This window comes from Periophthalmus magnuspinnatus, chromosome 13 (assembly GCF_009829125.3).
Source record: "Periophthalmus magnuspinnatus isolate fPerMag1 chromosome 13, fPerMag1.2.pri, whole genome shotgun sequence".
NCBI classification, from domain to species: domain Eukaryota; kingdom Metazoa; phylum Chordata; class Actinopteri; order Gobiiformes; family Gobiidae; genus Periophthalmus; species Periophthalmus magnuspinnatus.
Genome location: NC_047138.1, coordinates 24,029,663 through 24,042,943, shown reverse-complemented (window position 1 = coordinate 24,042,943; position 13,281 = coordinate 24,029,663). Strand labels below are relative to the sequence as shown.

At 38.0% G+C, this 13,281-nt stretch overlaps 1 protein-coding gene across 1 annotated transcript in view; it reads right to left on the bottom strand.

Annotated features, from left to right (window-relative positions):
* Nucleotides 1-5,341: 5,341 nt before the first annotated feature.
* gal3st2 (galactose-3-O-sulfotransferase 2) overlaps nt 5,342-13,281 on the bottom strand; it is a 41,007-nt gene continuing 33,067 nt past the window's right edge. The window contains exons 3-4 of the mRNA XM_033976557.2: nt 11,868-12,375; nt 5,342-8,209 (exon numbers count right to left, since the gene is read on the bottom strand). Of these exons, the coding sequence (XP_033832448.2) occupies nt 7,280-8,209; nt 11,868-12,375 (1,438 nt within the window). The 3' untranslated portion in view covers nt 5,342-7,279. The remainder of the gene's footprint in view (nt 8,210-11,867; nt 12,376-13,281) is intronic.

Sequence of the window (13,281 nt, the reverse complement as noted above, 5' to 3'; positions counted from 1 at the left end):
CATTCAAGTACATTTATTTGAGTATTTTTCAATTAATTTGTACTTCTCAAATAGTTTTCAGACACCATGCTTTTACTATTTGAGTAATATATTTTAGAGTGTAATAGTACTCTTACGCGAGTAAAATTGTTGGTTACTCTTCCCACGATGAGTAAGACATAAGTGCTTTATGTTGACAATATTAAGATTTGTGTTTCTTGCACCGCTCCTTCAGATAACATTTACTACTATTTTTGTGGTCTATCCTTTGAAAATATACTAAAAGATTTGTGCAATATTTTGTCCAGTTACATAAATTATATGTATTATTATTGTTATAATAATAATAATAATAATAATAATAATAATTATTATTATTATTATTATTATTATTATTATTATTATTATTATTATTATTATTATTATTATTATTATTATTTAAAAATGTTTCCTTCAGATAATTACTCTCTTATTTCCCCAACTACTTTTACTCTTGAGTAATTTCTTGGATCACTACTTTATACTTCTGCTTGAGTAATATAAGTAACAAAGTACTACATTTTTTTAGCTACTCTACCCATCTCTGCAAAAAGATGTTATGGTCCACCACACAACTTAAAGGGCTCATATTACACTATTTTCTGATCTATGTTCTAACACTGTTTCCCCATCAAAAACATGGAATTGTGTTTTGTTGCATTCACACGTTTAACACAAACCTTGCATATTTAGGGTGAATTCTTCTCTCAAACAGAAAAAACTCTGTTCCATTTTGTGATGCCATGTGGTAATACAGGAAGTGCTTCACTGTACTTTTAAACTCCATACATCTTCACTAGAATCATTTGGATAATTTCAGACCTGGAATTACCAATCTCTACTTAACTAAAGGTAAAAGGTAACTGTGAACTTGAAGACTACCACTTCATGACATTACAAGGTTGAACAGAGCATTTTGAGCTTTGGAGATGTAGAAAGACTAATAATAAAAGATTACTCAAACATGTGTGAATGAAACAAAACTCCAGGTTATCATTTGATGAGGTAACGAACATAATTTGAAGCTCACAAGAGTCATTTTGTGCCATAAAATTCAACATTACATACAACAACATACTATTACCATATAGTATGTTTTGCCACTATGTAGTTAGCTTTCTGTTTTCCTTTGTTCAGCACATTAAGAAACTAAAAGTGCATTTTTGGCTGCTATTCAAATTAATTAGGTAATGTTGTATACATTAAGGTCAAAAAGTCCACCTAGGATAAGATGTGTCTCTAAGCATTTATGCAGTTAAAAGCTTGTGTGCTGACCAAGTTGTTATTTTGTTTTCTTCGTTAATTAATTACAACAATCAGTTTATTGAACAGCTTGGTTTAGATGGAAAATGCGGGTGCCAAATTCGTTACAGCTGGCCTACCGCACACGAATAAGCACATTAGAATTCAACAAACGACAAAGATTACAACATATCTGGACCACACGGCGGCGTAATGACGTCATCGGGTCGGAATGGGCTGGACTCACATTTTGGCCGCTCCTCTGGCAGATATTCAGATGGGCTCCTCGTGGTCTTTATCCAGAAACATAATACCATGAAAAATTTCGCGAGGAATTCCTATGCAGTAACAAAGGGACACAGTGCCTCCCGGTGGAGAGAGATGACACAGCAGTGGGTGGTGTGAACAAGTTAAGGATAGGCTTTGTTCATGGAATGACAAATAAAAATGGTTTTGATAACTTTTTAACGGTATAATTGAGTATAAAATTGTATGATCTTACTTATATAAGATCAGCGTGAAACCCAATGTTTTCAAGGGATCAAAACACAAGACATTAATAGCTGAAATTATGCTTTGCTGCTCAGACTACTCTGTATTTACTCCCAGTCTAAGCAATGTCAGGTTTCTGTTGAAATCTTAGCATTGTGGCTTAGTGGTTGGCACTCTCACCTGATAGCAAGAAGGATGTAAGTTCAATTACTGGACATGCATGCTGCTTTTCTGTGCATTGTCTGCACATTTGATCTGAGTGGATTTCCTTAGTCTAACCCTGGTTATCCCAGTGAAAAGAGCATGCATTACAATAAGTGGCATAAACAGGACTCAGAAGGACTGGCCTATTTTGATATTATACTTTTTAAATACATATTTTGCTATTGAACCTTTCTTTGAGAACTCATACTTATGTATGTATTTCTTACAATTTCAGCATATATATATATATATATATATATATATATATATATATATATATATATATATATATATATATATATATATATATATATATATATATATATATATATATATATAAACCTACAATCCCATTTATTTTTGGGGATTTTTCTTCATCTCTTTCCAAAACATTTCCAGCATCACAAGTGGTGGTTACACAAACAGCTGCAGAGAGGACTCTAAACACAGGGAGCACAGACAAGGCTCTGAATGGAAAGTGGTTTGTTTCTCTGTTATTTTGCTACAGGTGAAATGTAAATGTGAAACATTAAAGAGGTATTACACACTATATAGTATTTATAGTTATACATTTGTGTATTTTGTGTATTATATATGATGGTCCAGTCGTCTGTGCTGTGTCCCTGCTGTGGATAGACACAGCTTTGTTTACTCGAATCCAGATAAAAACACTCCACTTCACTGCCTCCTCATGTGCAGCCAAAGAGTGTTTACTAACAGAAAGAGGAACTCAGAATCTACAGTTAAACCAACTACAACTAGTGGAAAAAGTGACTCTGTAAGCACCAAACAAAATACTAGTACATTTGCTTTGAAAAGGTATTCTCACTGTCAGTAGTACTTTTAGTCATACCATTATGTGATACTAATAATTGGTCATTTTGTATGGGTCAAATGCAGAGGATCAATTCCCCTTCAAGGACAAAGACCTTAAAATCACACTGCTGATTTTTATATTTAAAAAACAATAGAGTTTGGTATCCAGCTACTCAACCATAATAATGGAGAATCCTGATGCTGCTTTTGACTTTGCTTTGCCTGTACTTTTCATGGGTGTCACTGTTTATATGCAACATTTTGATGACTTTTCCCATTCAGAGATTTTGTTTTAAATTGTTAATTGCTATGGCAATGGTCCAAATATTTCATCATCCTGTGATATAGACGTTTGGATCCACTGCAGACAACACATTTTCTCATGAGGACCAAGAAGATTACCATAATATATTCCCAATGTCCTAAAGACCTGTCTCAGTGCAGTTCCTTATGTTGCTAATGCTACTATTATAAACAGCTACAAGGTTTAGCATGATCTGGGAGATATTTTGACTGGCCCTGAAAAGCAGTTGGTCAATTGTCATTTTAAGGCATCTGTGGAACTGCTTGTGATTTTAGCGTCTAGACATTTTTTTTTTTCTTCTTCTTCTTCTTCTTCTTGTTCTTGTTACTTGTAGAGCACAGTTTACTGAGTGTTTCATAAGTAAGCGCTTTAAACAGGACAGGCTTGATCAGTGTCTGGAGCCCATCAATCTCTGCAATGATTTCTTTATAATTGAAAGGTGGAGATGATTACTTAGATTACAGCTCCAGGAATGAGTATCAACATTTTTTAGGCATGTAACTTATTCTGCAAATAACAAAATATCAAGTCTCTTATTGTTTACAAAACCGATTCATTAAACTATGAATGAGATTTTGTTAGCATTTAATGTAGACACTCCTGGCTGTGTTTAAACTGTCCGTTGTGTACCAAATCTTGAACTTGCATATTGTAATCAGAATACAGGTATGCAGAATTCAGATATTTTTAAGAAAAGCATGATGATTATGACATTTTGAGTTAGTCAAGAGTCAGAGTTTTCAAATGTAATTTTAAAGCTAAGATGTCTCTGTAATTCCTCAGTCATTCAGGTAAGTTCCATGGCAGAATTTATTTTGTAAAGTACATCTCCCACATGTTAGTACCGTATGAACCATCTCACACTCTGAGGACTTCAGGAACCGGTCTCCTGCTGGGGCTCAGAGCCAGGACTAAACATGGGAAATCAGCTTTTCAGTTTTAATAGTCTTCCTGAAGATGTGAGACAGGCCTCTACATTGACAATGTATAAATTCATGCTCAAATGGTTCTGTTTAGCTGTGCATTTGACTGAAAGGCTTTTATTTTGCACTCTTCTCTTTTAATGTAAATTGTATGATGATTATTTATGGTTATTTATGTATTGATTTGTTGAGTTATGTTTTAATGTCTTTCTTATTCTGTAAAGCACTTTGAACTCCCATGTGTACAAATGGTGCTATACAAATAAACTTGTCTTGTCTTGCCTTTACTGTTGTTCCACAGTAAGTATCAAATGCAGGTGTTTTAAAAACATGCATTCTGCTGTAAGCAGGCTGCCTCTCTGCAGATCTGACTTGTAATTTGGCCTGGTTGTGTGACATGCTTGTCTCTGTGGAGATATATTTGATGCTATACTGTGGAACATTCCAGGCATCTCAAGAAAAGTTACATAGTTCATCTTTAAGTATACTGTTTGATAATGCATTCTGTTAAGGTTATTATGAATTCTGAATGGTTGATATAAAATAATAGAAGAATATAATAATAAGTAAAAGAACAGTAGTTTTGGCTGCTGTGAGTTACATCAGCTGCACACATTTATTTAACAAGCATTTCATTTTCTGGATTCAAAGTGCTGAACAAGCCGCATGCTTGGCATTTTGTATTATCTGTGACTCTTGTCAGTCATACTATACTTGTGTGCAGTCAACTGGCATTTTTTTAACTGTAGCCAGACAGAGGTTGAATGGCCATGGAAGTCAAATCTTTTTTTTATTTTTTTTTTCCCCCCCTCTCATTAAATAATAAATCTTTTTGTTTCACTGTATAATCAACTTAAACAGAATTCACTGGCCCACCAGGGGGCAGTAGATTCCCATTCTATTATGCTTTTCTGGAAGCTATAATCGCTACTGTGTATATACATGGTGGAAATTACAAGAGTGAATGAATGTGTTATCACAGAATTTGAATGTGATTGTGAGTTAGAGCCAGTCCACCGATATACTTAATGGAATTACAAAAGTTACAATTGAATTCAGAATGTACAAGATCATTTCTTATTCAAAGGTTATAATACTGGAGCCTTTTCTCTTTACAGATACACTACAATACATTTAACCTAAACATATTTTCTTTGTCTACAATGCACTTGTAAATCACACTTTTAAACACAAGATGTCAGTGTTTTACATGTTTGGCATAAGTGTTTTGGCTAAATTGTAAGCCTAGTTGAATGGGCAACGAATCCATTTTGCGGCCAAATGTTTAACTGCATTATGCTACGATTAAGTGGAATTAATACGCAACAAAATGGTTAAAATAATTTATTAACAGTAGCTTGAATCAAACTAAAACACAGTGAAAATGTGTACAGAACTCTATGGTTAAGACTTGAGACATAAAACATGATACAAGAATTTACAGAAAATCCAAAACATAAGTGGTAAGATTGGACAAAAACCCATGAGAGGTAACAAGTGGAGCAGTGATCTTTGGATTTGAAGCAATGAGTTTCAGTTCATTTGGTCTTTCCTTTGGTGAATATATAGTTTAGTTCTGAGCTGCCATGAAACATAAAATAGTTTTCCTTCAAGTGCCACAAGAAATACAAAATATGTTAACACTTAATAACTACACTTGAATTAGCCTTAATAAAGCATGAACAAATATTGAATTCATAATGAACAAATAGTTTATTAAAGAGGGAGTATTTTACTTACTATGGGGTATTAACTGGTATTTAGATCACCATGCTACCTATCACTGTTTTGAAAATGCTATACTAGGTATTAATGTATTAACATGTTTTAGAAGTTTCACTCTTGTTTTTGACGTTCTGAGTCTCCCTCCCTTTGCAAAGTTATCAAGTCACTCTCTCTCAAAGCGTTTTCACAACACAATCAGCGTGTATCCTGATAACGAGGCTACTGCACATTGCATCAGGTTTGTCAGTTTGCTATGTACAATTTTGTATCACGGGGAAGCATACATGGATGACATCTAAAACCTTTTCAGGCATGTTTTTGACGAGGGAATTACATTATGACATATAATGTCGTTATAACTCAAAAAAATCAATTTTGCATAGAATGCAAGAATTTTTCAGGCTTAATAACTATTAAATTAATACACTAACTATAAATCATTTTTAAGTACTTACTAAGCCTAAGTAATTCTTAATTAAATATATTTTCAAATGAATTAAGTCTTTGTCGATGCTTTATTAAGTCTAATTAAGGTGTAGTTATTATAAAGTAGTACCAAATATGTTTCCAAAAACATGTCTTTAAACAGACACTTGGAACTGCAGTTTTGCATTGTTCAGTCAATACATTCTGACCACCTCAAAATTCAGAAACTGTTTTCAAAATACCTTTTGTTTCAACTGAAATGCTCAAACATCAGTGTATGTGCAAGTAGATGTCAACATTGGGTGAGGAGATTCAGTAAAAAGTAGTGGTCTTTCTTTCGGATTTGTAGGAAAAAAAACAAAGCAAGGCAGTCATACAATAAGGCAGTGTATGTCTAAGGCACTGATCCTATCTCACAATTGTGAAGACAACAGCATTACCAAAAATAAGATTTTTGATCCAGTAGCCATGTTTCGATGGGCCTTGGGCCAGTTTGGTGGGGTCACCTCCAACTGAATTGTGTCTACACGACATGGCTCTGGATCACAACTCATAACGTTTTCTTAAAAATAAATCTAAATTCTGTCTGAAATATACTTTTTAATCATAAGGCCAATCTAAGCATTTCATAAAAAGATATTTAGTAATTCCAAGTTTGTGGTGCTGTGAGACTAAAGCTAGAGTGAACACAAGACTACTTCTGGTTTATCATCAGCTTTTTTGCATTTATTTTAGGTCTCTGTTCAATTTTTAACATCTCTTTTTTAGCTAGATTCAGAAATTATTATTTTCTGCTTATATCTGTTTTTTGCCATCTTATTTTTGCCTGAGTCTGCCTTATCTCTTCCAGTCATCTTTCTGTACTATGTATGTAGCTTCTTAGCTCCTCCTTAGCTTAAGCAGACCACGGAGCCCAGACTGCTTTGAAAGGTACAAAGGCCGGTACGGTTTGCTTAGAACAATGGAAACACTTATGGATCACACCAATCCAATCCAAAGCAAACCAACTGAAATAAATATTTTCTGGCCTACTATTTTGGCACCACAATTTAAGAAAAGCATTAAGTAGCAATGATTGGTGGTCATAATGTTATGTCTGATCACTGAATATTTAAAGTCCTCTTACAGCTCAGGGCTCAGTGGTTTTGTTGTGTGGACTAAGGGCACTTTGAGGCATTTTTAAATGAGTGAATCTGCGTTTCACAAAGTGTCTGTGGTCTCTGGGCCACACATGTCCTGTGTTGAGACCCTGTTTATGCCACTGGGCCTTTTCTGGAAACTGCTGAATGTAAAGTTTATCTGTGTACTGCAATTCAGGCCTGATCAACTGCTCACACTTGGCTCTGGTTTGATTGTTCATGTCTGGATTCAAGTTGTATCCTTGTATGACTGCCGCTCCATACTGGAAAGGCTTTAAACCAGCGTCTTTTATTTTCGAAGGATCCACAGCACCGCCATCTTTAAGACAAATACCTGCTAGTTTAGTCTGTAGAGCTCTCAGTTCAGTGACTTCTTTTTCTAGCTGTTGTTGTCCGATTATAGTGTCCAATTTGTGCCAAAAAGTAGCGTTAAAGTGCAGGTAAATTTTCCAATCCAGAGCATTCCACTTTTTTATTTTGTCTGCAGTTTCCGGGGAAAGTTTATGCCGTGTGTGGTCACTTCGGCTGTTCAATTTAAAAGAAACAACATCCTCTAAAGACCAGCAGAGGGAGTGCCTGAGCAAAACCATGGACTCTTCAAAATACTCAGAAATAAGAATGAGATGGAAGTCGCGTTCAATGGCAGAAATAGCATTTAAAACTTGCTTATTAAGATCTGGGGACTCAAAAGTTACATTATTGTTGAGACCGAAATCAAACGCGAGGATGTTGTGTGCATAGTGGTTATTGACAATAGATCCGTTGTAATGAGTTCTGCTGGAGTTGAGGAAATCGTCCAGTGACCGTTTGCCGTGGAAAGCTGGAATGCTTTTGTAGTAAATAAATATGGACTCCATCATCGAGACGGGATTTCTCAGGATGGAGAAGTAGAAGGTGTCGCGGGGCATCACCTTGGCAACCTGGGCACAAACAGGAAATGACAGTGTAAATTTGATTTTACATTATGTCTGTAACATTATGAGCATCAAATGTGGAAGGAATGACATTTTTATTTAGCTATTGAATCCTTTTAGTTAAGAGTTCAGTAAATATACAGTTGCTAGTGATTTTATTTAAAGTTGGTATAAAGTATCCATATTTAGCAATGCATTTTGCTATAACACTTATCTTGATGTATACTGATGCTAAAGTTAATAGTGGCACACACAGAATACAATAAAATACATTGTTGCTCAGACTCAAGAACAGGACTGTGAGTTCCTGTGGCCCTGCCATTGATTGGGAGCTCCTTCACATACCTGCACTGATACACACTATAAAAACTGTAAACACACACATCTCCTATTTTTTCGGTACCTCTATCTCTGTGAGACTCAATAAATCCTCCTGACTTTACACTGTAGACTCATGGTCATCTTTGGCTGCAAAAATGAACATCTTTACATCTAGGTGACCCTGACATGATGGTGTAGAGTGGTCTGGAGGACCTTTAGGCATATCGGGGTAGAGTCTGACGACTGTGTCAGGGACAATTAGGGTATCAGGACGAAAATCGTACTGCTCCTCCTGAATCTGAAGTTCGACTATAGACTAATTCTACTCTCCAGCACCCTGGAATAGACCTTACCAGGAAGGCTGAGGAGTGTGATTCCCCTGTAATTGGAACACACCCTCCAATTCCCCTTCTTATACATAGGGACTACCATCCCTGTTTGCCCGTCCAGAGGTACCGTACCCGACTGCCACGCGATTTTGCAGAGACGTGTCAGCCAAGACAGTCCCACAACATCCAGAGACTTGAGGTACTCGGGTCGGATCTCGTCCACTCCTGGGGCCTTGCCACTGAGGAGCTTGCCAACCACCTTGGTGACTTCAGCCAGGGTGATGGACGAGTCTGCCTCTGAATCCCCAATACTCCTCAACGTATTCCTTCCACAGTTGAAAACGTTGAAGACCCCACTGACAGAGAGCTCCGCCAGATGTTCCCAGCACACCCTCAGGATACGCTTGGCCCTGTCAGGTCTGTCCGGCTTCCTCCTCCACCAGCGGATCCAACTCACCACCAGGTGGTGATCGGGTGCTCTGCCCCTCTCTTCACCTGAGTGTCCAAGACAACGCGGCCGGAGGTCAGATGACATGACAACAAAGTCAATCATCGACCGCCGACCTAGGGTGTTCTGGTGCCATGTGCACTGATGGACACCCTTGTGCTTGAACATGGTGTTCGTTATGGACAAACTGTGGCTAGCACACAAGTTCAATAACAGAATACCACTCAGGTTCAGATCAGGGAGGTCATTCTTTCCAATCAGGCCCCTCCAAGTGTCACTGTCATGGGCATTGAAGTCCTCCAAGAAAACAACAGAGTTCCCGATCGGTGCACTGTCTAGTACCCCTCCCATGGACTCCAAGAAGGCCACGTACTCTGCACTGCTGTTTGGCCTGTAGGCCACCACAACAGTCAGAGACCTGTCTCTGGCCGGAATGCGCAAGACCCTCTCGTTCACTGGGGTGAACTCCAACATGAGGCGGCTGAACTGTGGGGCAATAAGCAAGCCCACACCAACTTCCAGCCTCTCCCTGCGGGCAATGCCAGAGAAATGGAGAGTCCAGCCCCTTTCAAGAAGTTGGGTTCCAGAGCCAAAGCTGTGCGTGGAGGTGAGGCCAACTATATCTAGCTAGTAACGCTCAACTTCCCGCACAAGCCCAGGGTCCTTCCCCTCCAGTGAGGTGACATTTCATGTCCCCAGAGCCAGTGTCCATGTCTGGAGATCCGGTCTCCATGTCTTCGACTGCCTCCCAGATCTCCTTGCACCAGCCTTCCATGGCTCCTCCCGCAGGTGGTGGGTTCACAGGTGGATGGCCCCCCTTTGGGCTGAGCACTTGCTGGCGAGCACCCACCCCAGGCCTGGCTCCAGGGTGGGGTCAGGCCGGGGTGGGTAATGCCAGTCCAGGCAACGCAACTGGCCTTGGTCGTTTACTCATCATGGAAGGCTTCTGCACTGCTCTTAGTCTGACCCATCCCCCGGACCTGTTTGCCACTGGTGACCCTACCAGGGACATGAAGCCCCCGACAACAGGATTATACCACGGTAAGATGGCAGTTCAGGGAGAGGAGAACACAGACTCAAGATGACAAAACCGATATGAACAGAAACTTTATATTTTGAGCCAATATGTGTCACAAAACAGAGCACAAATGCAGCAGCAGTTTGTTGATGCACGGCACTCACCTATAAAGATCGAATATATTATATTTCCAGTGCATAATGCATCTAACATGAGCCTAACCCAATGCATTACAGAAAGAGAGATTAGAACGCAGCATAGAGGCACAGAGAAGTGAAACAATGCAGAACAAGCTGACGCTAAACCTGAAGTAGTTTTGTGTTTATGCTAGCTTCAGTCCCGTCTGTGCCACAAATTAAACATCTTTTTGTGAATTGCTGAAATAGGTCTTATAATTACAAGTATAATTCAAGTATGATTTGAATTTTATTTATTAAGAAAACTTTTGTAATGTTTGGGTCACACAGAGCCCTGCACCTGGACCAGGAGCCATGCCCCTCGTGAGTCTCTCGTCTTTGCTTTTCACCCCTCCATCTCCTCTCTCTTCTCTGCTTTCACTGCCAGTGATTAATATTTAAAGTGGTAAAGATTGATTTAGACACTTTCTGTTGATAAAAAATGTGGCTTTTAAAATGTTTAATTAAATGATCTTTTGTAGAATACTAGATAAAGTATTTTTACTTATCTGACACCACACATTTTATTTTAGGACTATTTAACTGTCGACGTGATTTTACATTTAATTAGATAATGCTGAAATTTAAATAAACCATTCAAACCTTGGCTTTTTATTTTGGAATTTTGTTTAATTGAAATATAGATATTGCTTTTTGATGCAAAACTATTTACAGATTTAGAGGTGAAAACAAACACCATGTCCTTGCAATTTTTGAATAGATTTTAGTTTTTGCTTAAGTGGATTTGAGACCGGTCAATGACTTGTGTCTGGGTGGGCATGGTTTGAGTACAGTGGCCGAGACTGGCTCTGCTTCTGCTGCTGTTTAAAGTCAGCTGTCTGATGCAGCCTCACTGAGGAACTGAACTGAACTGAAACAAAACAGTCTGATAGCTCGGTGAACTGGGCTCCTCCACTGGCGATGACAACACATGTCCCAAGTGCGAGTAAAACATCACTCTTTGTCGTTTTGAGGTCCCAGCTGTTTCACATACTATATCGTTTCAGTTTTAGTGTTAATCCAAACCACAAGACTTTCATTTCTTGTTTCATGTTTCTGTTTGGTGAAAATGGTAAACGTGTAGCCCTCATATAACCCTGCTTTTGTGGAGGCAAGTTTCAAAGTTGTCAAGGACTACTGCATGGTAGTTTGTAATTTGTCCAGGTTAAATTATGTTTAAATCCTGGTTTGAGATCCCAGTCTAGACCTAGTTTGTAAATGATTTCAATCGTTTAGGCCAACAGACCTAATTTCTCATCATTCTGAAACCCATGAATGACTAAATGTATTCCTGTTTCCCAATTCCCATAGTGACTAAATCCAGATCTAGTTCTGGTTTAGTCCTTGTTCTCTGCCATATTCCAGGACTCACCTCAGAGTTCCTGAACCTCATGTGGTTGCACATGATGTGAAACTCGCTGAAGTGGTGGCTGCTCACTCCTTCCACAAAATGAGGTGCAAAGAAGAAAGGATAAAACAACTGGCTGTTTTTGTTCAACGGCAGTGCGAAAGTCAAGTTTTTGCTTTCTCCAAAACGATACAAAATATTCAAAATGGTGCTGCTTGCTGTTTTATGGGTCTTCAGGAAAACTATGTGAGTCTCTGCTCTGCATTTTCTGTCAATAGATGAAAATGGTAAATGTTTGCTTGTTGATGTATATCTAGATTTTGTGACAGTATTTTTGCTGTTCCTTTTGGTTGAGAAATGGCTGATTGTTATGGCAGAGTTTTGCAGTTGTGAGTTGACTTCTTCAGTTTTCAGTGGCTCAGGGTTCAGTTCAGAGTTGGACCAGAAGTTTCCCAAGATGTAGTCCAGAGAAAAAGACTGTGGTTTGTTCACAGTGAACTGATGGAGAGCCACTCTGGACACTTTGTCATGTCTGAAACCAAGACATAAGAAGATACTTGTGTTAATTATTGAAATAATACATTAGGGTAACAAGGATAATGTTGAAAAGAAAGGCTTAAAGGTCGTATATTACACAAAACTGACTTGCGAGCTTTTAGCCATGTTATCATGTTACCTCCTCAAAAACATACCTGGAGTTGTATTTTGTTTCATTCATACATGTTTGTCAACATGTACATGTCTAAATCTCCAAAGCTCCAAATACTCAGTTCCACCTTGTGATGTTATTAAGCAGTAATTTTGAGTTAACAGCTAAATTTTACCTTAGTTCAGTAGAAATTGGCAATCCCAGGATTGAAATTTTCCAAATGATTCTAGTGAAGGTATATACCACATTACATCATAAGGTGGAACACAGTGTTTTCTGTTTGAGAGAAGAATCTAAATAGAGAAAACAATGTTATAATAACATAGATCAGAAAATAGCGTAATATGAGCCCTTTAATTGGTACAAGGATAATGTTCAAAAGTAAGGCTTAACATGGAATGGGCTGTCTTCCAATATTACTATTCAGGAGTTAAAAGTTTAAAAATCATGATGTTACATTTCTGATCATGTGACCTTTTTCAAATGACAACAATTCATTTGATGATTTGGGAAGCACTAGCCAAAGTAAAACATCATATCAAAGATGGGTTTGGGATATGAAAACACAGTGGTCCAAAGTTATTCCTTGGATTCTGGGATTCCTCACTACTACTCACTACCTCATTACCCACCGCAATGAGTTTATAAGCACTTTTCACAATTTTTCAAAGGCCAGAGTGGAGTTTGTGTCTGGTAATGCAACAACAGCTAGCATGCTAACTACACACTTCCTGATTCGGACAACAAAAGACTTTATAATTAGATGCAGGCAATACACAGTTTGACTTC